At 56.4% G+C, this 27378-nt stretch overlaps 7 protein-coding genes across 7 annotated transcripts; 2 read left to right on the top strand and 5 right to left on the bottom strand.

The window, feature by feature from the left end:
• Nucleotides 1-360: 360 nt before the first annotated feature.
• Nucleotides 361-3711, bottom strand: DICSQDRAFT_165481 (nucleolar complex-associated protein 3; the record flags this gene model as incomplete). Its single annotated transcript, XM_007360980.1, has 8 exons — nt 361-884; nt 1024-1360; nt 1496-1888; nt 2003-2133; nt 2197-2476; nt 2547-3168; nt 3400-3614; nt 3667-3711. The coding sequence occupies 8 exons, from the start codon at nt 3709-3711 to the stop codon at nt 361-363; spliced, it is 2547 nt and encodes an 848-aa protein (XP_007361042.1).
• A 337-nt stretch (nt 3712-4048) lies between these two features.
• Nucleotides 4049-7700, top strand: DICSQDRAFT_49460 (uncharacterized protein; the record flags this gene model as incomplete). Its single annotated transcript, XM_007360979.1, has 15 exons — nt 4049-4231; nt 4289-4396; nt 4760-4940; nt 5049-5112; nt 5184-5276; nt 5386-5461; nt 5519-5586; nt 5652-5772; nt 5851-5995; nt 6081-6187; nt 6268-6404; nt 6467-6605; nt 6670-6843; nt 6984-7068; nt 7423-7700. The coding sequence occupies 15 exons, from the start codon at nt 4049-4051 to the stop codon at nt 7698-7700; spliced, it is 1959 nt and encodes a 652-aa protein (XP_007361041.1).
• A 388-nt stretch (nt 7701-8088) lies between these two features.
• DICSQDRAFT_48715 (FAD/NAD(P)-binding domain-containing protein) lies at nt 8089-9607 on the bottom strand (the record flags this gene model as incomplete). The annotated part of the gene is made up of 3 exons (XM_007360978.1): nt 8089-8958; nt 9032-9370; nt 9437-9607. The coding sequence occupies 3 exons, from the start codon at nt 9605-9607 to the stop codon at nt 8089-8091; spliced, it is 1380 nt and encodes a 459-aa protein (XP_007361040.1).
• A 324-nt stretch (nt 9608-9931) lies between these two features.
• DICSQDRAFT_177216 (methionine aminopeptidase) lies at nt 9932-12149 on the top strand. Its single transcript, XM_007360977.1, has 12 exons — nt 9932-10056; nt 10112-10165; nt 10280-10353; nt 10425-10544; nt 10633-10721; nt 10861-11012; nt 11098-11171; nt 11241-11261; nt 11322-11469; nt 11581-11737; nt 11820-11920; nt 11981-12149. Exons 1-12 carry the CDS (start codon nt 9971-9973, stop codon nt 12039-12041), a joined length of 1137 nt encoding a protein of 378 aa, XP_007361039.1. The 5' UTR covers nt 9932-9970; the 3' UTR covers nt 12042-12149.
• Nucleotides 12150-12153: 4 nt separating this feature from the next.
• Nucleotides 12154-15293, bottom strand: DICSQDRAFT_131988 (glycerol-3-phosphate O-acyltransferase). Its single transcript, XM_007360976.1, has 10 exons — nt 15074-15293; nt 14893-15019; nt 14466-14840; nt 14096-14409; nt 13834-14025; nt 13620-13776; nt 13313-13559; nt 13111-13255; nt 12929-13048; nt 12154-12861 (listed from the first exon to the last, which is right to left on the bottom strand). Exons 1-10 carry the CDS (start codon nt 15239-15241, stop codon nt 12361-12363), a joined length of 2346 nt encoding a protein of 781 aa, XP_007361038.1. The 5' UTR covers nt 15242-15293; the 3' UTR covers nt 12154-12360.
• Nucleotides 15294-15459: 166 nt separating this feature from the next.
• Nucleotides 15460-23023, bottom strand: DICSQDRAFT_131987 (ARM repeat-containing protein). The gene is made up of 16 exons (XM_007360975.1): nt 22599-23023; nt 22463-22542; nt 22071-22399; nt 21623-22017; nt 21058-21564; nt 20642-21004; nt 20385-20574; nt 20125-20334; nt 19736-20074; nt 18350-19677; nt 18024-18301; nt 16935-17972; nt 16587-16882; nt 15981-16529; nt 15872-15928; nt 15460-15811 (listed from the first exon to the last, which is right to left on the bottom strand). Exons 1-16 carry the CDS (start codon nt 23004-23006, stop codon nt 15561-15563), a joined length of 6618 nt encoding a protein of 2205 aa, XP_007361037.1. The 5' UTR covers nt 23007-23023; the 3' UTR covers nt 15460-15560.
• Nucleotides 23024-24646: 1623 nt separating this feature from the next.
• DICSQDRAFT_97242 (uncharacterized protein) lies at nt 24647-26115 on the bottom strand. Its single transcript, XM_007360974.1, has 2 exons — nt 25994-26115; nt 24647-25929 (listed from the first exon to the last, which is right to left on the bottom strand). The coding sequence occupies exon 2, from the start codon at nt 25835-25837 to the stop codon at nt 25220-25222; it is 618 nt and encodes a 205-aa protein (XP_007361036.1). The 5' UTR covers nt 25838-25929; nt 25994-26115; the 3' UTR covers nt 24647-25219.
• Nucleotides 26116-27378: the final 1263 nt, after the last annotated feature.

The raw sequence follows: 27378 nt of genomic DNA, 5'->3' as shown, positions 1-27378 counted from the left end.
TCGTAACAGAAAGAGCTGTAGATCTAGCCCGTCAGAATATCACCCTGTATCTCGTACACGTCATGTTCATTCCGCTCCAGGTTACCGGTCCCTTCTCGGTCGCCAGTCGACATTCCAGTAGCGCCCGGGCGCTCTTGACTTCACGTATCAAGCTGCCTCACGCGTGGCAGCTCCATTCGGCTTCGTTCTGCTCTGCCGGACGATTCATAAAGTGGCAGGAACACTATAGACACTTCCATGCATTGTTGAGCCCCTGAGTACCGCAGCACGGGACATGTACTAGCACATATCACAAATCTCAATTTAGACTACGGACGCCAGCTCGACCCGCAGACCTAGCGCACATCGTCATGCAGACCATCATGAGGAACGCGACTCCAATAACCGCGCTGCGGCGACGCGGACCTGTTCGGCATAGTGACTGGACACGAGCGTACGCAGCTCCCAACAGGCGCTCCCGAACCCAAACGCGTTGCAGACCTGCGGATCGTCCACGTCGGGGCGGTACACCCCGTTCCCGGCACGGTCCTCCGTGGACAGCAGTGCTTCGAGCTTTGGGTCCCGCTCCACCATGCCCGCCACAAACTCGACTGCGCGCGCGGCGGTCGCGGGCGGCCACTGGAGCGCCGCTGACAGAAGGCGTTTGGAAAACGCGGCAGAGCGCCAGGACGGGGGCGCGGCGGAGGCAGAGCGCGGGGAGAATGCGAGCTGGAGGGCACGGAAGAGCGTGTCCGCCGGGGACTGCGGTGAGGACAGACCGCGGACGCTCGCCTGTGCGCGGGCTGAGGTCGGCGCGACTTCGATGTCGGGCATCAACGCGAGGGACGGGAGGATGGAGTATAGGCGGTTGACAAAGTCGCTCAGATCAATGTCGAGAGCTTCTCCTATACCACAGTGGACGTGTGTGTGGCAGACGTAGATGTCAGTGCTTGTTCCATGCGGACGAGACAGCGGTGGAAGCGGTGGAATTGGGCAAAGGGGACCCAGACAATTGGGTTGTGTGGGGACAAGTATGGCACGCACCTTGTCCGGACAGAAGCTCGAACGCTGTCACGACACACAAGAGCTGATGCTGTACGGTGGCGATGTTTGACACGCCTTGGAGGCCCGGTCCCGAGGAAGCCGCAAGACTAGAGCTGGCTGGGAGCCCAGATATTTCCGTATTTGTGTCGACAATAAGATCTTGGTCGCGCGTCATGAGCGTCTTCAGGACCTGTAACAGGTCCTTGAAGAAGTCGATGTTCACGAGGTGCGCAAACCGCGCGATCCCTCGCAACGCCGCGGGGAGCAGTGGTGTCGGCTTCGGGCTCTTTAGGATACTGAAGTAGAGCACGAATAACAGCTTGAGAGTTTCGGTATGCTACACAAAGACGAAGACGAAGCGCAGTCAGCAAAAGTGGTTAGGTCTATTGTCCGTGTGAGCCAAAACGGTGGGAAGATTCCATCGTTATTGAGACTAGACGCTCACGAGACGATCCAGAAACAGGTCACTCACTCTCGTTGCGCGCTCATCTTTGTCGACCTCCGCCGCCGCTTCGTGCATCTCCTTCTCAATCTCCTTGCGCTCTTTGAGCACCTTCTTCGCCTTCTTGCTCAGGTGAGGCTGGTCAACCGCCTTGCCCTTCGCACGACGGGTCGCGGCGCGGCCTTTAGAGAATGTCTTCCCACCGCCCGCGCCGTTATCCTTGTCAGCCTTCGTCTCGGACGCTCGGACGCCGAGCTCCGACTTTAGACGGAGGTGGAGCAGACAGGAGAGAACCTCTGGGTGGACGTTGTACTTGCGCTCCTTGATCATGCGGTTGAGGAGACGCACGATCTCCAAGGAAGGTTCTCCGCTGTTGTCGGCGCGAAAAACCTTGATGAGTGTGTCTAGGCACAGGTCGGAAGACTGTAGCAGCCGTCAATCAGTCAGCAGGCTTGCAAAGGTTGAAAATAGTAGGCGCAAGGTCCGACGTGAATTATGGACCATGGATGAAAGGGATTGTCAGGAGTGAACTCATACCTTATCCCAAGATTTGCGACTCAGGGCAGCGACAATTGAGCTCATTAGATTGACGCGGAAGTTGAAGTGCGTGACTTCAACCAGAAGCGTGCACATGCAATGAAGCGCCGTCTCCGCCAATTCACTCTTCGCTGGCAAGATTCTCGTTAGCACCGTGTCCTGCATTGCAATCACTTTCAGGAGGCGTTTCACACCTTTCAGCTCAACCTCTAGGCTGCGAAGATACGATTGGTATATGCCCACGAGCCCCTGTTCCCAGTCTCGGGTGCGCTGGACCATTTGGCTGACCTTCTCCGCCTTTTCCTTATCCGTGAGGGCACGGATCCGATAACCCGGGATAACGTCCTTGAATACCGCGAGCTGAGACAGGAACGTAAGCTTGCGGATGACGATGTCATTGGGAATAGGTTCCGGATGCGTCGGTGTAGAAATTTGGGGGAGAGAGAAAGTGTGAAGACGCCGCAAGAGGCCAAGCTGAATAGCGAGATAGACAGTTAGTCTAACCCGCGCACATCAGTTCGGGAGGCATGGTCGAGGCACTGACGCTGTTTTCAGGATCGCCTAGGATCTCTTGACAGATGCCAGCGATTTGCTCTTTCGCACCCTGTATTCGAGCCTTACGTGACTTCTGCCCAATTACGTCCGCAACCGCTGCGCGTCCAAATCGGGCGCCTGTAGAAACATCCTCGAATCGGGGCCGAGGAGCGCTTGCCGCGGTTTCGTGAGCGCTCTCTTCGTAGCTGTCTAGGCCGCTGTCTTCGCTCGCCTCCAGAACGACCTTACTCCCGCTTTTCTGTATGCGCCCGTCCGCTAGCTTGATTGGTAGCCGCTCAATGCCCTTATCCTCATCGGATTTGGGCTCCCATTCAGGTCGGCGCCTCCGAGGTTGGTTCTCGAAAGATAGCTCCTCTTGGTCAGAGTCGATGGGTTTCCGCCGACGTCTACGTTGCGCACCTGCGCTGGAGGACTCCGCTATTGAACTCTCGTCGTCGTCGAAGTCGGACGCAGCGTCATCACCCGACACATCTTCATCGGCACTGATGCCCGAAGTCCATTCCTCCTCCCCTTCATCCTCCGAGGCGGAGTTGATTGAAGGCAGGTCGTCCTCCACGCGTTTTCGGACCGGTTTGTGCAGCTGGTGTAGCCGCTCCGTCTCCTTTTTGCTCCTATACATGCCAAACATCGAAATGAGAAACAGACCACTCGGACATGATCGGACAGTAAAGATGGCGCAGAGACGCGAACAGAGAGTGATGTATGATAGAAGAGTAGCAGTACGACAGTCTAGTTGCTGCGCAAGACCGCGACTTGAACCCGAGAGGAGGCATCCAATTACTCAGATGTTGTTCCATGCGCGACACTTCCCAGACCATTCCACAGAGATGTGACATGCGCACCTCGCAATTCCCTTCTCGTCCAGTGACCGGAGGAATGAGACGGCACCTCCGTACTCTTCCAGCATATCTACGTCGTCTTCCGATAGCTCAACGTCTTCTTCCCCGCCTAGATTGGGTATAGGGATGGTGGGCCTGTCAAATGCCCTCTCTTTCCCCTTGGTCTTGGTCTTGGAGGAATGGCTGTCGCCGGCTACTTTGCGCTTCTTTGAGGGCCTCTATGCGTCGCTTCAGTAAGGCTGCAAGTCAAAGGATGAATCGAGTACTGACCTGCGCGGGTTGAGCGACCCTCTTCTTGGTGTTTTTGACGACCATAGTGCCAGCAAGAGGTAGGGAGGACGAGAACAAGCGGATGCTCAGCATGCCCTGCGGAGCGAGTTCTGAAAATCTGGCGGCTCGAAAGGGAAATCAGTTCTCACGACGCGCGCAGGATGTCACCGACGCGTGACTGACGCGTCGCTGTGTGTTCGTGCGCGCCGCGCGCTGTGGCTCACGGGGCTTTGTGCATCCCTTGCTCTAACTTCCATCATCATACTACCAGGTCGCTCACGTAGGAGGCTGAAGACATCACAAAACGTAGCTTCTGCCTTTACGAAGTGCTCGGGTAGTCAATTATTTGGTTCCCTCGACTATTCAAGCCCCAAATTTTACAATGCCACCTGCGCCGCCCCCAGACCCAGTCCCACAGTATGCTCGCGCAAGCCACGTCTTACGACCACACCATATCCTGTTACTCTACATATTTGCTTTAGCGTTTCAGCCTCTCGACGAAAACCCTCTACCAGGGCCTTTCACCCTTGCACTTCACCGAATCATGATCCGCGATGTGGCTGAGGTTCGTGCATCACAGACCGTCCTAGATCCATCGATTCAAAACGCAATTTACTTGTAGATCACTCCACCTAGGTCATTTTTACAGATACTCAACGATATCAAGCAAGCCGCTCCTCCGGGAGCAGATGGCCCTGTTAAGGCTATACTGCTGAGGTTAGAAGAGGTGGTCAGTAGCCTCAAACAATATTGGGTTCATAGCCCCATGTCGTCTTACCGTTTTATCGGTTTCCGTTGGCCACAGGGGGATGCTTTCGTCAGCCCCGACAAGCTATCGGACTTCATGCAAAGTACGAACCCCAGAAGTATGCCCTCTGCGAGCCTCGCATTGATCATCCGACAGCGCTCCCGCTCCTCTTTCACGACAGAGATGATGAAGAGGTACGTAGAAGGTTCTGCATAGACTCGAACTACAATCATTGACGTACTGCGCATCCGATCATAGACGGCGCGATTTGTGAGTATATACAGATGCCGTCTCATATAGCCGCCCAGTGCGCGACACGAGGTCACTGAACACCATGCTCCGCAGAGTCGTCGTTCCTTATTTGGTTACTTCTGCCACCGGTGCTTCGTGACCTTTATCAAACTTTCTATAGTCGGCATCGAGAGGCTATTCAATGACTTTCATGCGTGGCTCAGGTCCGACGCCGACCCGCGCTTTGTTACGCCACCCGGCTACGCACAAATCCGTCGCGATGTCATCACGAACGGTGAGTCTCCCGCCCCCTCGGATACTGTCATCCCCAAATGCATAACCTCAGGCATTTCAAATTCTTTCCCGCACTAACCACCGCATGGCCGCTTGCTTGGAACTACAGATTATCAGCTGTTCAAATCGAAACAGGATAAGACGGAATATGCCGAGGCCGAGACCTACGCTCTGTAAGTAGTTCGTCTCCTAGCCAAGCCAAGCCCGGCCTCGGGACCACTAACCTTGTCTTTGTTGCTGTTAGATTCATGAAAGGCTTGGTTACCAACGACAGTAATGTCGCAAATGATGGTCTCCGGCGGTTTTTCGAGCAGAAATTTCACGAAGGCAGTGAATCGTACGTCACTGGCCCCCTTTAACTTTTGCGCGCACTACGGCCGTGGACTTCTGTCTGGTGTATCAGTCTCATTTGTTCCGGGCGCTAACGTGTCACCCCATAATACCAGGGGACTACGCCAGCATGCCATGCTTAATTTGGCGCGGATGTACTTCCTGAGGCGGGAACTAGCAGCGTGTCGGAAAGTAAGTGGCGTAGTCATTGCACCCGCTGTGTCTCCTGACGACATGGGTAATCGCCAGACATTGGAAGAGGCTATCACGGCATCTCGGACGGCAGGCGACAACAAGACCTTGCAACATTGTTCAAGGTACGCACGCAGGTCTTGGGATGCACCGATACCTCTAAACGCCCTTGACACTTTGACGCATGTAGTCTTCTTCATCGACTGCCGCCACTCGAGCGCGGCCGATGGCCGATCATCAATGAGGTCCAGCCCGACATGCACCCTCTAGAGATTCTGGCAGACGTGAAGAAGCTCATGAACGTTCAGTATGTACGTCGACTCGCATTCCTACGCTGCAACTCTGCACAAAGGTACTGTTTACGCTAGCATTAATGCGTGATACTACAGCAACAACCCCTCGCCGCGGCGTATGAACGGATAGTGCAGGCTATCGGGCTCTACGATCATTACATTGACGTCCAGGGCGGACAGTACGTCGAATCGGAACAGCTCGCACAGCATGCTGTGCAGAGCGTCCTTTGGACCAATTTCGGTACGTCGCCACCATTCCCTCAAACCGCTCCATCATTATAGGCGTAATTACGGACCTAGATTGACCGAGTTTTCCGCCACTCTAGGTTGTACGAGATTGGCGAGAATAGAGGAAGACATCGTCACGGCCTTTTCGGAAGTGGGCGGAGATGACAACACGCGTCTGACAGTTGCGCTCAATCGTGCATATCATGTAGGTCTTCGCTTCGCCACTTACCGCGCTATGCTGGTGTGAGAGATGTCGATGGCGTTAACTTTGGCCAATCTCGGCAGGTCGCTCGGCAGGGAAAGTACCAGCAGGCGATAGCATCCCTGCTGGAACCCGACGTCTGGCGAGGCCTGAGTCTCGCTGACTACAACTTGTGGGCATTCGAAATCTGGAGCATCCTCGCTATGCGCGCATGCCGCCGGTGTGTTCCGCCTGACTCAAGATGGTGATTTGGTCCTGCGACGAACTCTGACATCTATGCAGCAGACAACAGCGTCAATTGAAAGACTACCTGATCCCAAGGCGACCAAATGCGCCGCATATACCCAGGGAGTACCAGTGGGCGAACGATCAGTTTGGTTCCATAATACGGGACCCGCTGTACGAGGCTATGCTCATGCGGGTCAGTGTCTCTGCCTCTTAGGGGCCCATGCTTAAGGGTCGGCATGTTGACTTGGGGGTTGCAGATGTGCGAACAGAGTCACGCGTCTGTCGACCAGCTCCTCACAGCGCTATGGCACGCAGAGTACCACGGACGATACAACCTATACCGCACGGCAATTATCTTGCTCGCGGATGTCGGGCTCGAGTTTGGGATGACCAAGTGGTGCAGACGCCTCATGGACGAAGTGATGCCTCAGGTATGATTTTGCACATGAGGTATACATCCGCCCGCCCAATAAGTTAGCTGAAAACCCTAATACTCCAACCCATCGACCGAACACTATGTGACCTTTCAACTGCCGGGCATCAAACCACCTCCGGACGCCGCCTTCCCCAGATCATGAGCGAGAATGATCTAGAGCAGAAGGCGTTTGCGGAGTTCACCCTGGCGCGCTGTATCATCGCCGCTGGCGACTCGTCTCGTACGTCCGTTCAGCTCGCGCCTGCCTTTTCTGTACGCCACGCCCAGTGCTGACGACTGGCTACCATCATTTTGAAATTCATGCACCCATACACGCCTATACGCGCATCCATTCCTCGTTTCTCCTACTTGGGAACCTGTGCTGATACGCCGTGTCCCCATCGCCATCAACACGATGCTACCGACCTCCCGCCGCCCACCACCACACTTTCGGTTGCCTTGGTCTCATGCGTCTGATGTACCCACGTCTCCGCGATGCTCCCATCCCCGCATTTCCCTTCCTCGACAAACGGCCACCTGCACACCTCCGCAACCCTCCCTCTACACACCGCCCCATTTCATATTCCTCCGGCAGAATCCGCGCTAGAACAGGCAGTGCCGTACCTTGAAGACGCCGCGGAGTGCTACGCAACGCTGGAGATGTACCCCGCGCAGTGCGACGTGCTCTTCCTCCTCGCCGTCGTGCTCCACAACGCTGGGGACGCGCACCGGGCGCGCCGAGACGAGGTCGCGCAGGCACATGCGGAGGCAATGGAGGTGAGGGAGAGGGTGCACATCGAGGTCGTGGAGAGGTGGATCGAGCAGACGTGGGCGGTTGTGGAGGATATCGGGGCTGCGCTTGCATCGCGTTGAGACAAGCGGCGTTGGCTAGTCTGTGGGCTGTATTGTGTAACTGACATTGTATCGTATTGCATGCGGCATCATTCATTCGAGTCGAAGGTGATGTCAAGCAGTGGAAGCAATCAGTACTTGCGTGATATCTCATTGAGTGATACATGAATGGTTCATATTACAGTGTACATTATGTCAGTAAGTGGGAGGTACAACCTAGCATAGCATAGCATGACAGCAGTGGCAGGATACGACGCAATAACGTACTCTGCCAACAACCTACAATGTCCCAAGTCTGTACGAGCTCCCGTCCGCCGCTATCACCGCAGCAGTTGAAACAGGGAACGTCTGCGGATATGCAAGCGACATCTACGAGAATGGGTGCAATGCGGCTTGCACGCGCAACACTTCACGGGTTGCCTAGCCCGCTCACCTGGTACGCCCCATTGACCCGGAAGAACTCAAACTTGGTCGCCAAGCCCAAGAACGAGTCTCGGAGCCACGCCGCGTTGTACGGGATGAACCCAAGCGCGTACTGCGTCGTGTGGGGCACCCAGAGCATCCCCTGAAGGCGCTTCACGAGCCCGATGACGGTCAGTGCCTTCGGACGGCGCTCCTCCGCCCAGTCCTGCAGCGGCTTCTCGAGCTCCGCCTTGGGCGCGGACGGGTTCGCCGACGCGACGCGCACGAACTCGGCGAGAACCGGGGCGAGCTTGACCCCGTCACGGATGCCGAGGTTCATGCCCTGCCCGCCCATCGGGGGGTGGATGTGCGCCGCGTCCCCGACGAGCATGACCGGGCCGCCCTCCGCTTTCACCTCCTCGGTCCCGTCTCCGAGGGTAGGGACCTGCGCGAAGAAGCTGTCGGCGATGGCGGAGTGCGTGCGGAAGCGGCTCGACCAGAGCACGCGCGAGATCGACGTTTTGGGCGAGCCCGCGGGCAGGGCGTTGTTAGGGCCCCAGGTGTCGAGCAGGTCCTGGATGTACGCGGCGTCGGGCGCGTGCGGGGGCTGGCCGCGCTCCGCGGGGATGCCACAAACGACGCGGAAGACGGTCTCGCCTTTGGGCACGCCCTTGTCGGGGTAGGGGTCCCCGGGGAGGGCGAGCCAGAGGACGGCGTTGTTGGTGGAGAGGATGAGATTGATGGCGTCGCGCGGGAAGGGGGGCGGGTTGGTGGCGGTGACGTCGGCGATAATCATGGTGGAGAGCGCATCGTCTTTATTGTTCGCGTTGACTGTCCCCGTGGGATCAGCCCAGCCGACGTTGGCTAGCTGGCGCACCTGCGAGAGAATCAAGTTCAGTCACGACTGTATGTAGTTCCGCGGCTGCGAGAGATAGGATGGGAACACGGACCTTGGATCGTGAGCCGTCCGCGCCGACAACTGCCCGGGCGCGCAGGACGTGACCAGTATCGAAAAAGACGTCCGTGAACTTGGGGTCGTCTGTGCTGGGCTTTATGCCTACGACCTTGTGTGGTCTGTAGATAGAGATACCGCGTTCCTTGGCGGCCTGATTGAGGAGCCTCTCGGTGACGTGTTGTGGTACGCAATTGATGTAGTTGTACTTGGTGTACTTGGATAGTGGCTCGAAGTAGGTGGTCTCTATCTTGTTTGTGCCCGACCAGACTATTGTCTTCTTGACCTTAGTGCCTTCATTGTCGAGCTGTTCGGCAAGACCAAGTAGCTCGAAGGCCTACCAATGCAAGCACATTGAGCTCTACGTTTTGATGAATCGAGTTGGAGTGATCGCAGGACATACCTCCATGGTGGCAGCATGAAGGGTGATAGCACGGGAGGTGTTCTCGCCCTGGAGTATGCCGTCAACAACGACAACGCCTGGACAGCCCTCCCTCTGTAGAGCAAGGGCAAGGGTTACGCCTGTGGGGCCTGCTCCTACGATGAGGACTTCAGCAGTAGATGGGAGAGACATGTGGAAGCGGGAACTGGGGGATGGGTGTGACGATCATGGAAGCGGACGTGAATCTTTATAGACGTGCGAGCGAAGCAAACGTGGGGCTTCGGCTGGGGACTCCTATCTCTCCCGAAAGTATACAGTAGAAAAGATGGATCATAGGACATTGGTTCCGGTGTGTGTTCGCAGTCGATGGACCGTGACATGGGCCCGGGGTCTGTCCCTGGTTGGTATATTCGGTGCACTGCCACGCGCTTCTGCTCTGCGGCGGCGCCGGCCATCTACGCGTCTCGGCGACTAAATTGCGTTGCTCGCGCGGCTGCCTCCGGCTGCTCTTCCTCAGCCACAGCAGCCACAGCGACCTCCGACTCTCTGCCGACAATGAGTGCTACACCCGTTCCCTGCCAGTCCTCGAACTGCATCAAGGACCGTCCCCCGTCCCGTCTAGAGTGCCCTACGTGCAACAAGTCTGTTATCTGCTTCTTCTCTCTGCGGTCTTGTTCTCATCGATACTCGCGCTAGGCTCGGGATCAAGGGCTCCTTCTTCTGTTGCCAGGAATGCTTCAAGGCCAACTGTAAGTCTCGATCGTTTCCTTCTTGTCATAGCTGCGTGCTGACAGACTACAGGGGTATGTGCTTCGCTGTGATAGGTCGTTAGTCGATTGTCGCCTTACTGTCTCTCATCCTACAGAAAACGCACAAAATCATCCATGACATCGCCACCCCGAGGCAGCCTTTGCTTGATGATCCCAATATCAACAAAGGTATGCAGAGCATGCAACGGATATCGCAACAATAGACTCATGTTCTGGATGATTATTACCCTCCGTCGCAGATGGTACCTTCAATCCCTTCGGTACCTTCAAGTTCACCGGGCCCTTGCGTCCCGTCTACCCTCTCTCGCCCAAGCGAGAGGTGCCCGCGCACATACCGCGGCCAGACTACGCGGAAGACGGTGCGATCAAGCGTGCACTCTACGCTATCCCTCGCGCCATGTGGGTTCTACTCTCGCTCACCCGCCCTTTCCTCCCTCGCACATCCAGGCATCCCCACGTCGGAGAACAGAAAACTCGGGCTCCCGCCCCGGATCCTTGCCCCTGAGGAAATCGAAAAGATGCGCAACGTGTGCAAAGTGAGTCACCCTCCGCTCCCGTCTGCGACGTTCCGCTCTCAAGCGCCCCGCGTCAGCCGTGTTGCCGATAGTCCTTCTGACCATGGTTGTTCTACTTTGCTTCGCCCTGCGCCTCGCAACCGTCCTCCGTCTCTTGTAGTTGGCGAGGGAAGTGCTCGACATTGCCGCCGCGGCCATCCGTCCGGGCATAACGACCGACCAGATTGACGCGATCGTGCACGAAGAAACAATCAAGCGTGACGCGTACCCGTCCCCTCTCAACTACCGCCACTACCCCAAGTCCGTGTGCACGTACGTGTGATTTGGTTTCAGCTTGACTGTCGTGGGAGCGTGCTGACGGACTGGGCTCACCACCTTGCACGCTTCTCATCCGCAGGTCTATCAACGAGGTGATCTGCCATGGCATCCCCGACCAGCGTAAGCTGCAAGAGGGTGATATCATCAACATTGGTGCGCTGTCTCTCGTTTATGTGACTCTTGCCCAATAGGGTGTGCTGACGTCGGACGCGTGTGGGTCAGATGTTACGCTATACAAGGATGGTAAGGCTCCGCAGATTCCTAGTATTCGTGGGCTACGCCTGATGCGCATCCTCATTACAGGTTACCACGGCGACCTCAACGAGACCTACCCCGTCGGCCGCGTAGACGAAGACTCGCAGCGCCTCATGCGCACCGCCCACAAGTGCCTCCACGAAGCCATCAAGCTCTGCAAGCCCGGCGCGCTCTTCCGCGACCTCGGCAAGACCATGTGCGTGCCCACCCATATCCAGTGATCTACACCCCACAATCACGTTCTCAAATTCTGCTTTGATTTTCGGATTGGAACCGGCCGGACGCTAACGTACTCCGCCCTCCGCAGCGAGCCGATTGCGCGTCAGAACGGCTGCTCCGTCGTGCGCACGTATTGCGGCCACGGCATCAACGACCTCTTCCACACCGCGCCGAACGTGCCGCACTACGCGAAGAACAAGGCCGTGGGCACGATGAAGGCCGGCATGACGTTTACCATTGAGCCTGTACGTCCGACATTCCTCTCGGTTATCGCTGGACCCGAACCCCACCGACGTTTGCTCGGCACGTTCGTGTGCCTTCGTATAGATGATCAATCTCGGCCACTGGGATCTGGAGCACTGGCCGGACGACTGGACGTCCACGACGATCGACGGCAAGCGCAGCGCGCAGTTCGAGGAGACCTTGCTGTAAGTCGAGCTTCTTGCCGCCATGCCGCCATAAGTGCTGATGAGGCGACTTACGCGTAGCATCACGGATACCGGTGTGGAGATCCTCACGGGTGGCAGGTCTCGAGAAGACCTGCTGTAGCGCTGTGAACATGATGTTTTGTCCTACTGTCTGGTGTTTCGCACACCGCTTGTAATCCCAGTCCCATCCTGTTGTTGATTTAGGTGAATCGACGCTATCCCCCGATTCTCCCGCGCCTTCCGCATGGCTGCAGCCTTGCTTGTGCATATAGGCGCACAATGAACGAATACACGCGAAGTGGACAAGTACATAGACAAGGGAAGCAGAACGGGGCGGTAGAGTAGATATATGAGGAGTAATGTACCACAAAGAGTAGAGCGTGCTTGTCGGAGCAGAGATCTGGGTCACGCAAAGTCTCAGCACACCTTGCAACCACCTGTCACGGCGATTGACTTTCCCGCCGCTTGTCCATCTCCTGATTCAATTCCTGTGTTGCATCCTTGAACGGCTCCTCCCGGTCCACGCTGCCAATCACCTCCACCGGAACACCATCCGAGAGACTCTGCTTCCGTACCCGCGTCTGCCCACGGAAGTGTAGCCCATCGTTGTCGGTATATTGTTCGCCCGTTGACACCGCAGTTGCCGACACGGGGGAGAGTGGGCTCAAGGGGCCCCCGCTACTGACCCCCGCGTTGCTAGCCCCGGTCAGCCGAAGGCGCTGGATGTCAGCGTAGGAACTGCGCTGGGACCGTGGGCGGGTAGCGAGCAAGTAGCCATCGCCGGAGGGGATGTTGAGGTCATCGTAGTCGGGGTGGTCCTCGTCGTCGGACGCGTCCGGCGTCGGCACACGACTGATGTCGTGGCTCCGGGTGCCTGCCCATGCGCTTGTCCCGCGCTTTGCACTACGGCTCCAGCCGAACAGGCGTTCGTCCAGCCAGGTCTGTATGCATGATAGCGGTTAGTACACGGAAGGAAGATATAGTCGAAAGAGGGAAAGTGGTGCTGACCATAGGGTGCACAAGAAGGTTGCCCTGTGCGTCGACGCCGCCAGTCGCAGTCTTGCGCCGCCATATGCCCGGCTGCCCGCTCGATGGAGGTGCAGTCGCAGAAGGGACGAGAATACGCCACTGTGAAATATATTGAGAACATATGACATACGTGTGCATGTGTAGAGACGAATATAGCCCACCTCGTCAAAATCTTCAAACATCTGAGGTCCAAATTCGTTGATCGTTTCCACAAGTTCGTTGGATACTTCTTCTCTCATGCGCTTGAGCCTTTGAAGCGATCGCTGCTGGCCGGGTATTAATGCAATTATGAGTGGTCTCAGGGACCTGTCATAAGATCGCCCGTGAGCCTTCCGCCGAGGACCTCAATCAATCTAGGCTTACTTGAGAACGTCCATTCCGGCCTCTCCGAACTTAAGAGCCGAATAGGCCAAGATTGGGAGTGTCATGAGGACAAGGAAAGGCGTCCAGATGCGCCATTTGAGCGGAACACCAGCCTTGACGGCCACGATCGTTGCAAGGACGGCGTAGAATGCGTAGAGGACTGGTGTGACACCAAGAGCGACGAGGATTTTCCACGTTGCCAATACATCACGACCAGCGATCTTGACCTCGGAAGCAGCAAGAGCCTCTGCACGGTGGACGACTTGATAAGCAACTATGTCATGGAATGACTGTCGGAACTAAACACCTTTGGCCTTTTTGCGAGAAATGACGGAAGCAGTGACGAAGATGGGGCCGTTCAGGATGACACCAGGTAGGGCTAGGACGGTCCAGACAGCTAGCAAGCCCAGACGGTACGTCAGCAGGCCAAATGTCTTCCATCCAGCCTTCTCCGCCCGCGGAACCTACCACAATAGTGTCAGATAATATCTATTAGGGGTAGCTCCATGTGTCTGCGTTACCTGATGGTCACGTAGACCAAGGTCTCGGAGGAGACGGTTGTACCTCAGGACATCGTCTCGGAGCTTCTGCACCTTAGGCTCATCCTTGAAGTGGAGGTAACCTTGGAGGAAACGCTTGTTGAGCTCGACGACCTGGCCTAGGGTCAGATGTTGGCCAGGTGTTTTGTAGAGTCGTCGCGCAGCTTGGATGAGCTACATGTACACAAGTGTCATGAACTGTTCATGATACCAAAAACGCTGACTTTGCAAATTCTGCACTCACCATTAACGTATCATAGTCGGGAGCCCTCAAAGTGACAGTCTTGAGTGCATCGTAGATGACGTCAAGGAACTTTCCAACCGCTTCCCTCTTCTTCGCGCCGCCCTCCTTGAACATCTCGACAAACTCCAGGGGAACGTCGAGGGGTGACCCAAACTCAATGACCGCGCGTGACCGGAAACGGTGTGCATGGAAATACGACAGACCGACTGGTACTAACTTGACCTTCAGGTTCGGGTTGTTCGCCATGGCTCCCAAGGCCATGAGAGAGACGCCGGCTTTGAGAGGTAAGAGGTCCGTTCGGTCATGGCTACCACCTGTGCCCGACTTGAGCCGACCCAGGCCAAAGGGGGTATACGCAGGAGGAACGCACCCTCGGGGAAAATACAGATGGCCCCTCCTTCCGTAAGGCACTGGTACACATATTGATACATTTTGCCTTGGTCCACGAACGGAAGCTTCTTGAATGCGAACCCTCGCTGGCCGGCAGCTTGAATCTCCTTGTTTTTCTCGCGCAGCTTCGCGGTTCCCGAAAATTCCTTCTTTATCCTCAGCTGGGTATCTGACAGTATCTCCGTCACCTCCGCGACGAGCGAACCCACAGACTTTGGCAGCATGATCTGCATCTTTGGAGTGAAGTCAGAGGTAAACTTGGTGCCATGGCCGATGATGAGCGTAGCGTCCTCCTCCGAAATTGTGACTTCGCCCGTTCCGGGTTTAGCATCGTCAGCGGCTCGGACGACGGGGACTAAGCATTTCGGCTGAGGACATATACGTGCAACTGATGGAACTGTACTCACTGCTACCCATCAGCCCTGCAAAAAATCCCACAACCTTCCTCTTCATGCTCTTGGCCGCAATGAGTGACCGCACATGACGCCCGGTCTCCCGATGCACCTCTCGGTACAGCAGCAGAGGGTCGAGGAACTACGGACCGAACGTCAAAGCTCGCGTGGTGCAGGCAGTACATCATGGACGCACTTGATTGTTGTGCGGTGCAGCAACGAAGATGACCGGACCCTCGCGCGGGATGTTGAACGCACCTCTTGGCCGGACCTCCCGGAAGAAGATGTTGGTGACAGCCCTCCAGAAGACGAGAGTGGCATCATACACGAGGTCGGCGGGCTGAGCGTGTTTCACAGCAGCCATGGAAGGAGCGGGGTGTCGTCAAGTCGTGAAAGAGGAGGGAGCGTGTGGGCCGTGCTCGGCGGTGGCAGGACAGAAGGAGAAGCAGTTGACGTACATAGACGTGCTCACGGCGCCAATACATACCTAGTTTCTTGGACAAGCTCCCCGGCTCCCTAACATTTAACACCGGCCCAGGCTGCGCAATCTGTCAGACGACGGTAATGCAGATCATTACATATATTATCCCTGTCTACTGTAAGAAAGCGATGCGATGGTTGGTATACAGATATGCAGATGCCAAAGTATCTCTGAAGCAGCTCCCTCATACACTCTCCTTCGATCAATGCGTCCCTGATCGCACGCTCGCGATTACAGACGGCGTCGACCGACCCTGTGAGGACCCGTTGCTGATTGTGCTTTGCCTGTTATACTGGAAGATGTCGTGCAATCGCGATAGCTTCTCTTGCTGTACATCAGGCATCTCGGAAATGCTCGACCGAGGAGGTGATCGGGGCGAAGGTACCTCAGCCCGACTACCGGCCGCCGACACGGGAGAGGTCGGGACGGTGCCATGGCCGTTCAAATCGCGCACTGACAAACATAATCAGCTGCTTCGCCACGACAACGTCAACCCACTTCGAGTTCACTCACAACTGGATATGCTCTCAGTGCGTTCTCGCCCGATGCCGTTTCCATTGAATTCGAGTCCTATATTCCAGTTAACCCCGTGTCATCATGCTCGCAGAACGTATGGACGTACTGGACAGCGTCTGGGTGACGGCCACGTTCCGTTCCTCATCCTCAGCCGCACGACTTGCCAAGGCACGCGTGATGTACTTGCGGAACGCACTGCCAGTCGACTCCAAGATCTTGTCGACCTTCGGCTTCTTGTGTGGATATGCCTTGAGATAATGATGTAATTCGGTGATGCCCTCCTTGTGCATCGCGCCTGTCGTCTCGCTCGATATATGGTCGATGATGGTATTGAGCTGCTCATCAAGGTCCGGCTCTTGTACTGTTTCCGCCGTCGAGCCAACGGAACGACTTCGAGAATGACTTGAAGAGGAAGGAGCACGAGGGTCGGAGGTGACGGAATGTGTCGAAGCGGTTTCTTGGGGCGACAGTGGTCGGCTGGCAGCAGTTGATGGCCTCGTTGGCTCTTCGCGTATGGGCTCGGGGCGCAGAGGAACTTCGGCAGCAGTCTTCGTCGACGAATTCAGAATGCGGTACACATATGGATAAACAATAGTTGCGGAAGGATCGTCGAAGGCAGACGACAGATGGTCGTAAACGTCATCCCCGTATTGCGCTATTATCGGACGATATCAGACAACCCATCACGGACATAGGCATAGAAGAGACTTACCGACTACATGCTGAATGATGACCTTGATGGTCCTCAACGGCATGTCGCCGCAGGGGACCTTGTTGGTCGCACGAGCACGCCACTCGTTTGGCGGCACCGACTGCAAGAAGTGCTCCACTGCAGGGAATAGCTCCACGGGATCCAGGATATGCTTCTCGAGGTCCTGCGGGATATTCCTAGCGAGCTTCCAAACGCACTTGAGAACCAGCTCCGCAACCTTGGCCTCCTGCGAATCGGAACTCGTGCCACTCGCCGGGAATGGCTTAACAATCCGGAGCAGCAAAGCGAACAGAGCACTGCGCACGGAATATCAGTGGCAACTCATCACGTTGGCATCGTGTAACTTACCGGAAAATGGACATTCTCCTGCCCGTGGCGAACAGCCGCAATATGATCATGTTGATGAAGCGTGACAGATCTTTCACCTTGCCATCCGGACTGTTGTCCGTCTGCAGGAGACGAAGCGTCAACTCTTCCAAGAGCGATGTCAGGATGTCAACTGTCAGAGACTCCGCAAGGAAGACGTGATCGCAGAACGCATTGAGAGTTTGAATGAGATGCTTCGCCAGACGGAAGTTCTCAGGAAGAGTGATATCTTCTGGACGTTCAAAGACATGCGCCATCTGTAGGGTGATCGTTTCGATTAGGCCCTCTGTGTGCTCCGCCAACTCTTGATAGGCAGAGGACGATGGTCCGTTATCCGGCCCCACTTCGAGGACCTTTTGGATCTTCTTCAATGCCTCTACGCTCCTTGTCGGATCGTTGCTCAGGATGCTCGAGATTGTAACCGTGATGTCTTCCGAGGTGTTCTCCAGCTGATCGTGATTCTCCTCGATGGAGCGCCGGCTCAGGATACCACCTCGATGAGCGTTGGAAGAGAAACCGTCGTCCAAGGAAGACCTCGACTGGACAGAGGGGGCGGGCAACGCACTATGCGAGGATGGACCTGGTATGCCATTGAGTCGTGACCGCGGAGGACCCAATCGCGAAGGTAGTAGGCTCTTCGGCCGCGAGCTCGGGGAACCGGGCCCTGCAAGATGCGAAGGTCCAGGAAGTTTGCTGATCTGAGAAGGCGCAGGAGATGAGGAGCGAACCATGTTCGAGGGAGAGGCAGGTCTTGCAAGACGTGAGGGGGCTGCAAGAGCAGGACTGGCAGGTCGTGCGACGCCTCCTATTCGAGACATCGCACTAGGAGCTGGAGATCCCGACCTCGAGATTCCGGTGCCGATTCGAGATGCATGAGTCGCTAGCGAGGCAGTATCCACTTTGTCGGGAGTGCTCGATCCGGGCACACGACGCAATCTCTCCTCGAGCTGGGTCTTGTCTTTTGGAGAGAGCATACCGACGAAACCCCAGATCTTCTCGCCCACCAACACATAGCCCTCGCTGAGATAAAACAGTGAGTGACATTTTTGTCCGAAGATGGATTATTCTAACCTGAGCGTAGCAAGTGCAGACTTGCGAACAGCGGGATCTTTGTCGGAGATCATGCTTGCAATTTTCGGGAACGCCTTGGAAGGTTCGCATGCGCCAATACCGAATCGCTTCAGCACCCCGGCGAGTTCGTCCAGCGTACCTTGCCTGGTTTTGGCGACCTTTGACTGCAGGCCGTGCTCAAGTAGTAGCTGGAACACTCGACTGTAGGCATAAACCTTTGGTAGCTTCTGGACGACTTGTGAGACGCGAATGCGGACGGGCTCCCGCGCATCACCCAACTAGAGGGGGATCAGAGATAAGTCAGAGTCACCAGGGTTGAAACGCACCTTATGAACGATGGTCGGTATGAAAACCAAAGCTTCCTGATCAGAGAGCTGGTAGTCTACGCTTTGGAAGAATGTGAGAACGGAGTCTACGACCTCCACACATTTCTGCACCAGATTCGACTGCGGTTCGTGAACCTTGATTGAAACGAACTTCAGTGCAAGGTCAGAATTGGCGATGCAGATTGACTGCAGCTTGTCATCCCCTGTTTGAGCGCTGCTATAGAAGTCCTGAATCAAGCCCAGCCCATTGACATGGTCGTTCACGGCATTGTGATCGTGACTGAACAGAAGCGCGAGTAGCTCCTTCGAGGCGTGCGGTTCCATCTGGTGCTGTAGTAGCTCTGCCAAGTCTTTGCGGCTGGGTCCAGACTCGATGACCCACTTGTTGACATCCTTGGCTAGTCGAAGTCTCTTCGTTTCGGGGTTCGAGCTCGTGAAGATCAGGGAGGAAGTATCGGGAGCATCGACAGGAGCGGGCTTGGAAGGGCCGCTGAGAGGCGCTCCTGGTCTCTTGAGACCGCCAAGCTTGCCGGGGCCAGGAAGACGGGATGTGACCGCCGGCTCGGTGGGGGTCTCGGCGCGCGACTCCGGACGGGCAATTGAGCCTTGAGGCAGCTTGCGCCGTACACCACCCAGCTTACTTGGCGGTGCGACTTTGCTAGACTCTGCAGAAGGAAGTTCGGTGGGGGGAGGGGAAGCAGCCTTGGGAGGAGCAGCCGGGACGGCTTTAGCTGGCGCAGCTTTGACGGCAGCAGGAGCAGGTGCGCCTTTTGCAGCGGCGGGTGAAGACCCACGAGCCGCTTGTATGATTGGAAGGGCGGTTGATTTCGAAGCTGGCTTTAACGAGTTCGTCTGATTCAAGACGTAATCGTAGCCCGCGCTGGCAATGAGGGTGGGAAGCAGTGCCTGCGCGCTCTTCCTTACGTCGGCATTTCGATCGTCGAGACAGCTGACCACGGGACCAGCCCAGCTGCTCAGGTCCAAGCCGGGCGGGAGCTCGTGCTCCTTGAACCAGTCCACAAGCCAGCCGAGCATAGATGCGCGTTGCAGAGGGTTGTTCGTTTCGAGCGCAGTCCCGACATTGGCCACTATAGGTTCAAACCCCTCGCATGCGTTGACAATCGCCGTAAGCGTTTGCAAAGCTGCAGCTCGACAAGGCGCCTTTTGGTCGGACAAGACGCTGGCGACAGGAACGACGAAAAACCGCGTGTGTTTCTCGAAGGGCTTGCCCATACCGGTGGCGATGCGCGCAACGATATCTAGAGCTAGCATCTGAACCGGCTTGTTCGCGTCCACCACCCGAGCCTTTAGAACCTGGGCGATTTCACCTGCAAACGGATGATCAACAAACGCTCCAACAAGTCACCGAGTCAGGAAACTACGTACCCATGGTAGGTTTCAATCGCTTGTTTGCGCCTTGATCTAAGATCGCTTGAAGTGTCTCAAGAGCTTCCTTCTTCGTCTTCCACGCATCGCTCTTCGCGTCTGCGAGGATCGTCGTACCCTTGAGTAGACCATCAATTTCCACCCGAGGGAACAAATCGTCCAGCGGATCGCCTCCAGAAGCAGCGGCCTTGCTCCCTGCGCCACCGGCAGGAGCCATACCAGCGAGATCCTCTTGCATGCGAGCGGGCTCCGGCGCCGGAGTGCCTTCCACCTTGTCGAACTCGGTAAAGATGGTCGCCAGGAGTTGCGGGTTGAGATCCTCGAGAAGGTCCTTAATCGCTGGAAAAGATGTTAGGTGTTATCATAGTCAGTATAGAAGCATAGCCTACATGAACCAGCGAAGAGCCTGACAGTCACGAGTGTCTTAGTCGCGTTAGTTCGCACGGCTGCGTTTGAATTCTTCAACGCCGTCTTGAGAAACTCAATGAGACTGCGCAGAGACAAGCCAGCTATACCGAACTCCACGAGAGCCTGCTCGACCCACGTGAGAGCATCGGCGAGAACCTTCGGAGCCTTCTGTTTGGAGAGCGGCTCGTACGCTACGCAGCGTGTAAGTCATAGCCGATGCGAGGGAAGCAAGCAAGCGTACCGTGACCAAGAACGAATTGCAACGAAGTCTTCTCTGCGAATAAAAGGAGCGTGTCTCCAGCGGGTTTCTTGAGCTTCATATCTCCCAGCTTCTCGCTCAAGTGCGGTATGCACAGAGCAGCGGAAGCTCTGCCGAAGGATGGACAGCGATCGGCGAGGGTGCCAAGAATACCATATAGCTTAGTGGATACCTGACGTTCGAGGGAGTTCATTACATAAGTCATCAGATAGCCACAGATTATGGCGTCGTCGACGCACCTGGAAGTTCTTCTCGTTCCAGCCCTTCTTCGCTAGGAAGCGAATGACGACCTCAGAATCAAGCCCCTCAACAGCACCCTCCACCCAGGTGGTCATCTCCTCGAGAGCGGCCAACCGAACCTTCCAGTTGGAGTCACCAAGCTCCGTAGCATATTTGGCGGGTATGACCTCAGCAGCCAGAGCCTCCGCGTCTTCCGGCGTGTGCTTGAATTTGAAGGTGTCCAGCGCACCAGAAGCAGGCGCAGCACCACCCTTGGCTGGCTTTGCTGCTGCCGCGGGAGGAAGCTTCTTCGGGGCAGGGACTGCCGCCGCGGGAGCTCCAGCGCCGCCCTCGGCTGCACCGGAGGTTGGGGGCTTCTTTGCCTGATATATGCAATCAATCAGCTACGAGCTACATAGAGACCCTCGAGACGCACCATAAGTCGTGCGGGAGGCTTTTTGACAGGTTTATTCTCCGCAGGAGGCGCGAGATTGTCCTCGCTGGGAACGGCAGGCAAATCCGTAGTCGGTGCCTGCTTGGGGGGCGGCACCTTCTTCTTCGGCGGTTCCTTTGGAGGAGGCGCGGCGGGCTTCGCAGGAGCACCGGAACCAGCCTTGGCCTTCACCTTGGCGTTGTCGTACGCCTCCTTGACCTTTGCCTTCCTCACATCGGCGAGACCATCCATCAGAGCATTCAACGGCCGCTCTCCGACCATCTTCATCAAAGTTCCCAGGCAAACAGCGGCTTCATTTCTGGCGCCTTCGAAAGAGTCCTCCAACAGAGTGGCGAGGGCTTCAGACAGAGGCTTAATCTGGGGTGCAGGAAGCGGAGTAGGCGAATTTGACAAGCTTCTCGCTATGAATTTCAAAGTACCCTCCTTGACCTGAGGATTCTTCGAGTTCAAAGCTGGAAGCGTGTCGGGAAGAATATCTGTGAGAGTAGTCTACGCACCGTACGCACAAATTAGACCGTGCGCAAGAAGCTCATTGGACGAGACTTACCGTAGCGAACACGGCATCCAAGGCATTGCCGATGGCGTCGGTAACATTCGCCTTTCGTTCCTTCAACCGTTCCAGCATAGGGGGGACGACACTCTCTCTATACTTCGCGAAAGGCCCCATCAGACCTTTGGCCAGTCCTTCCAAACAGTTCGCCGCAACCATCACACAGTTGATGTTCGCATCCTTCTGCACACAGGTCGCTAGTGACCGAGCAAGTTCGCCTAGTTCGGAAGCCTCCTTGATACGGGGCGTCGCGTTAACGACTGCCAAGAGGCCGTCCAGAGCCTCTTTCCTATCCTTCCACTTCGAAGATTTCAAGGACGCCTGGAAGTTGGCGGGCATCTTCGGGACGATGTCCACCTCCTCCGCGAACATCCGAGGATCAGGAGGAGCCTCTGAACACAAGCTAACTGAGCCCCGGTGGGAAAAAACATATCGGCGTACGCACCTTCTTCAGGAGGAGCATCCGCATCTCCGTCGCCCCCGGCCTCCGCGGCAGCCTCAGCCTCCCTCGCCCCCTGTCGCGTCATCCTCTCGGGCTTCAAGCTCCCTCGGCCTTTTCCTTCCTTCTCCATCTCCTCGAACGCCTCCTTCAGCTCCTTCACCTGGACGGGCTTCAAGTCATTAAGAAAGGTTTCGATTGCCGGACCGATGTACTGGTACATGACGCGAACGAGCTGGGTGCCTTCTGCGCGCACAGTCTTATCGGAGTGCCCGAAGATCTTGGGAAGAGCCTTCAGGATTGGGGGTGGAGGAACGACGGTCGTCCCGAATTGTCTGAATAAATGCACGAAGTTGTCAAGCTCCCATACCGAGAGGGATGGTGCAATCTAAGCTCACCGAACAATCTCCTTCAACGCAGTCACGCATCCGGCAACAGTCTTGGGCTGCTTCGCGGCGAGCCCTGGCAGGATGTTCTCCTACAAGTGGCGGATTCACATGAGCCGAGCGGGCGCGAGCAGGATGACACACGTACCACAACACCTGCCGCACCGTTCTCGACCTCCACGTATTGCAGCGACAGCTCTACTGCCTGGTTCTTCGTCCCAGCGCGTGCGGACCCGAAGCATTTATCCACCAAGGCAGGTACGACCACCTCCCGAGTACGAGCTGCATTCTCCCCGGCGTATTTCACGAATGCGACCAAACACTCCAGCCCCTTCTCCTGAGCAACAGCATTGGCATCGGTAGCGATCTTCTTGAGGGTATCGGGGTTGTTGTTATAAGGCTTAAAAGTAGGATCGGAGTCGGACGCAGTGGTGGAGAATATCTTGACTAGGGCCTCGTAGGCGCTAACTCGGGCCTTCCAGTTCTTGTGAGCGAGCCGGTCGGGTATCGGTATAGCATTGAAGTCTTCCTCGGGGGGCGGCGCGCCATCCGCCATGGCGAGTGTGAGTATCACAAAGCAGCACGAGTGTTGAGAGTCACGACGCGGGTCTCAGCGCGCGGCGCGACATAATGGGCGCTCTTGCGTCCAACCCTGTGACCTGGTCTCGGCTCCGCTCCAACCCCCAGCACAGTGCTACGAGCTCCGACTTGGTCCGAAGGGGTCATAGTTGGCACTCCGCTCAGATGTAGACGCCTGTAGATCGGCAGTCTGGCTCGACGGCACCCGCACCGCACTAGTAGTTGCGCTCGACTTCGATGCATTTGCATCGCTATATATGATACCTCTGCATGCTACGTACGGATCGTGTTGCGAGCATTGCGTCTTCTTTCTCGTATCCCGACGGCTTCCGTCAATCATCTACTCTTTCGACGGGACGGAAGCCAGGTAATTGCAGCATACCAATAGGGGTGCTCAATCCTTGAGGCCACTGGTCGCTGGTCGCGTTGAGAGACAATTGATGCGGGTCGATGGGCTAGCCGAGACTAGCCGTTCAACTCGTCTTCGAAAGCTCTGCAGCGATGCTGACACTGGTCCTCCCACACAAAGTCCCTCGACATTGGTGTCAATCGACGCAGACGGCTCTCATCTTTGATATACTCGAAATTCAGGTTTTTCGCTGTCTTGGTGAGAGCGGTAGGCCCATAAAATGGGAAGGAACGTGAAGCCCGACGTCGCTCGCTTGCCAAATGCGGGGCACTCGGCTAGTCCATCAGTCCCCATCAATTGCCTCTCAACGCGACCAGTGACCAGTGGCCTCAAGGATTGAGCACCCCTAAGTATTACTCTCTGACCCGGCCATCCAGGCGCACTGGTGACCATCGATTAGTCGTGTGCCCCTCGTCCTTCTGATTAGATTACGGAGGTTGCGATGACCTTCTACCGCCTGCCTCTCGAGCTTCTCTCGCAGATCGCGTAGCCGTTCCCGATGTGTACACCTCCCGGTCGAGGGTCTAGCCAGGTCAGTAACCTAGCCATTCCCGAGCTCTTGTTTGCGCCTGTGGCTGACCACGTATGGGCCCCCAATAGGTGTTCCTGCACAGTCTCCGATCTACCGGAACCCTGCTGCCCCTTCAATCGCCCCTGCACAGGTCGAGCAGGACTGCGTGGGCCCTCGGTCGATGGGGCTCTCTCCACGTGCGATGCAGATCCAGAATGTAGCTGTTTCGGAACCAGGCTTCTTCGACCCGCCTTCCCAAAGGGCATGCCGTCCGTGAGCAGCTTCCGGCATCCGACTGAGTCATTCGTACGCTGCAGCGAGCTCGTCCCACCGGCTGGTCACAACACCTCATGTGTTGCACGCGTCCTTATCCGCCCTATGCCCTGTCAATCCCCAGCACGAACGCGGAGGTGGCTATTTCAGGCATAGTTACCCTGCGGCCATGTCAAGTCTTGACCTCGATGCAAGCTGCAGGTTGTAGCTGTGGTAAGTTAGTGTCCCGCTTATCCTATGGGACCATCTCTTCCAAGATCTTCACCATTCTCGCAACTATATAGCCATATTCGTCCACGACGTAACTTTGGGGCGGCTGCGTCTGGTAGCACTTCCCGGCGATACGGTGTGTATAGAGTACGAAATAGCATTTTTCTGGATATCATGAACGTCCAACAATCCATCTCGGAGTTCTGAGAACTCTGCGAAGATCATCATTACATTGTTTGGAGGAAGGGAAAACGTGCCACTATGGGCGCAAACGCTCGACGTCTCGGAAGGTATGGACAGGTAATACTGAGTACAAATGACAACTTGGGCCGATTACTGACTATACTATAGAAGCCTAGCTATGATGCATGACGTGTGGAATGCTGGGAATACATACTGTATGTGCAGGACGAAGAGAGGCAGTGCGACATGGGAAGACATTATGGCAGGAACAAAACAGCAAGGGAGGACAAATGCGTAGCGTGGACCGTAGCCTACTCTGCGACTAGCAAGGCCGTATTCTAAGTGACAGCGAGGATAGATGGCATAGGAGGTTCTGGAACGGTATAACAGTATGTGACAACGATTAGCGAAGATGAGAAGGGCATTAAGATTGTGCCAGACGAGATTAAACACGAGTATCATGCCAGTCAATAGGATCGAATAAGATAGAGTCCGACAGGACGCGGGGAGCATCTGCAGGGTCCGTGGACGAAACCAGTCGTGTTTCGCGGGCCTTTTGGGCGATAGGCAAGCGAGCGGACGAGGGCCTGGGCGTGGGAGCACGTCACGCCCGCTCGAGCTTGAACGCGACACGGTTGTCGCTGGCGGCGCGAAAGAGCTGCCGGTAATGGGAAGACCCGAAGATGTCGACGAGTGCGGCTTCGTGGCTCGTCACCCACTCGACCGGCGGCAATCCGCGGATGGTCCGGTACACACCTTCGCCGGGGACTTGCTCTTCTTTTACGAGGACGACCATACCCGTGAGCAGGCATTGGAGGAGGTGCAGCAGGTCCGCGATCGCCGGAACGGTATGCCGCAGCCCCGGAAAGAGCGCGGAGTGGAAGACCATCTCCCACTGGACGCGTCGTTCGCGCGAAAAGAACGACGAAGCGTTCACCGGAATCTGTAGGCGCATATTGGGACTGCGCGGGAGGCCTCTCGAGGACCGGTATGGGGTGGGATATTCGACGTCAAAGAGGAGTCGGGAGTCCAAGGGTGTTACGTCCTGCCAGCCGTGCTCCTGCACCAACTTTGACCGGATGGAAAGCAACCACCGACGTGCACGAGCATAGTTCGTGCCTAGAGCGTCGGCGGTGGTTAGGGGGATGCCGGTTCGCCTTGACCACTCATCCATTGATGCGACCTCGTTACTGAAGACCAACTGTGGCGGAACGCCTGACATAATGGGCAGACGTTTTGGGACGAAGCGGGCGGGACGGCGAGGGAGGGGGGTGTCGCGAGGGATACCGAACGAGGGCGAAATACGGTGGCGAACTGTATACATTGCGGAGCACCGATGGTTGGTTCGTCGGACGACATATATGCGAAAGTTACTCACCCGGAAATGGCGAACGAAGAAGCCTGCCTGCCTCCAGCAGTTTATAGTGTGGATCAAGGAAGCGTGCGCCCGGACGGCAAACACGTTGTTGAGCACAGCGGGATAGGAGGCGAGAAGAGCAAGGGCCTGTCAGAGGGGAGTGGTGGAGGAGGAAAACATAGTCTCGCGTCGGGCCTTTTGAAGGGCGGGCGTTGCGCCGAGACTGCTGAAATTGGACGCGATCGCCACGGGGAGCGGCCCCCATAGGGTTTGGGCGACATTTCGACGCGGCAAAGACACGAAACGTGTTTCGATGAGCAAAGCCTGCGCTTTTTGGACATATCGGCATCGACAATCGGCCCAAATCTCCCCTTCCCACCCTCGATCCCAGGCTAAATCGTCCGCTCCCGCCGGCCCTGTACACTTTTCTCCCGCACCCTGCCTTATGCAGCACAACTCCCCTGCCCTATCCGGTGTGGATTCAGGCAAAACGCACGTCCCCAGAAATGAGGATGGATACGGTCGGATACCCGCCGCCCGCGCGCTCAGGTCGCCGACTCAAACTGATATCCCGCCGCCAGCGGCTACCCTCCTGGGCCGACACTCGACAAGTACTCCCCCGCACGGCCAGGGTGGCCAGCAAATGAATGCTGCTCGCTAACGTAGGGCGTGATATATGATATAAGGGCCAAATGCGTGGTGGACACCACGCCGTTCGAGGGCGGAGGCTGCGTGTTCTCCGCCCACACTAGGCGCAGTATATCCGAGCTAAGTAAAGCCCAGCACCTGGCACGAAAGCGACCACAACGAGTCGGCCAAGACGGCCCCCGCTGGCGGCGCCGCGGCGAGAATAACAACCCTTGACGACCGATTGCCGTCTCCGCGGTCGCCCGGGCCTTCTGGCGCCTGGCTAACAAGGGACCGCCCGCCCTGGGTAAACCACAACAACGTCATCGCCGCCGCTCGATCTTCTCGCTTACTTGGAATCTAGAATCCAGGTGCTTGTTCCTCGTCGGCTTGGGATGTCATTCATGCATACGATGATGCTTTCTCTTAGTCGCTCCGTGCTCTCCGAAGGTTGGATCGCATACGCGATACGTTGGGGTTCCCTGTGGGGGTAAACTGAGTCTGCTTGACAGCCGCCACCATCGAGGAACAAGCTTCCGTTCAGACATAGCTCGAGGGCGCTCCGACAAACACGACTTCAGGTTAGTCGATGACCCAATGTTACCATGCTGACTGTCTCGGTGTGTTTCAGAGGAGCGAACTCGCGACGTACGAAAATTGCAGACGCCGTCAATGTAGGGTCCAGACAGTCGGCACGTCATGGTCCCGACGCAACCAATATCCAAAGCCCATCTTCGGGTATCCTCGTTGCTGCAGGCGAAGGGCCGAGATAGAAACCG

Source organism: Dichomitus squalens (assembly GCF_000275845.1).
Source record: "Dichomitus squalens LYAD-421 SS1 unplaced genomic scaffold DICSQscaffold_2, whole genome shotgun sequence".
NCBI classification, from domain to species: Eukaryota; Fungi; Basidiomycota; class Agaricomycetes; order Polyporales; family Polyporaceae; genus Dichomitus; species Dichomitus squalens.
This window is presented reverse-complemented; position numbering and strand designations above follow the sequence as displayed.

Coding starts and splice junctions, on each gene's coding strand:
- DICSQDRAFT_177216 (XM_007360977.1), top strand. CDS start 9,971: ATGAGTGCTACACCCGTTCCCTGCCAGTCCTCGAACTGCATCAAGGAC. Junction 10,057..10,111: donor GAGTGCCCTACGTGCAACAA/GTCTGTTATCTG, acceptor TACTCGCGCTAG/GCTCGGGATCAAGGGCTCCT. Junction 10,545..10,632: donor GCCAGACTACGCGGAAGACG/GTGCGATCAAGC, acceptor TCGCACATCCAG/GCATCCCCACGTCGGAGAAC.
- DICSQDRAFT_131987 (XM_007360975.1), bottom strand. CDS start 23,006: ATGGCGGATGGCGCGCCGCCCCCCGAGGAAGACTTCAATGCTATACCG. Junction 21,005..21,057: donor AGCCTCCCGCACGACTTATG/GTGCGTCTCGAG, acceptor TGCATATATCAG/GCAAAGAAGCCCCCAACCTC. Junction 20,575..20,641: donor GGAACGAGAAGAACTTCCAG/GTGCGTCGACGA, acceptor CTCGAACGTCAG/GTATCCACTAAGCTATATGG.
- DICSQDRAFT_131988 (XM_007360976.1), bottom strand. CDS start 15,241: ATGGCTGCTGTGAAACACGCTCAGCCCGCCGACCTCGTGTATGATGCC. Junction 13,049..13,110: donor TGTTTGAAGATTTTGACGAG/GTGGGCTATATT, acceptor TATATTTCACAG/TGGCGTATTCTCGTCCCTTC. Junction 12,862..12,928: donor ACCTTCTTGTGCACCCTATG/GTCAGCACCACT, acceptor TCATGCATACAG/ACCTGGCTGGACGAACGCCT.
- DICSQDRAFT_97242 (XM_007360974.1), bottom strand. CDS start 25,837: ATGTCAGGCGTTCCGCCACAGTTGGTCTTCAGTAACGAGGTCGCATCA.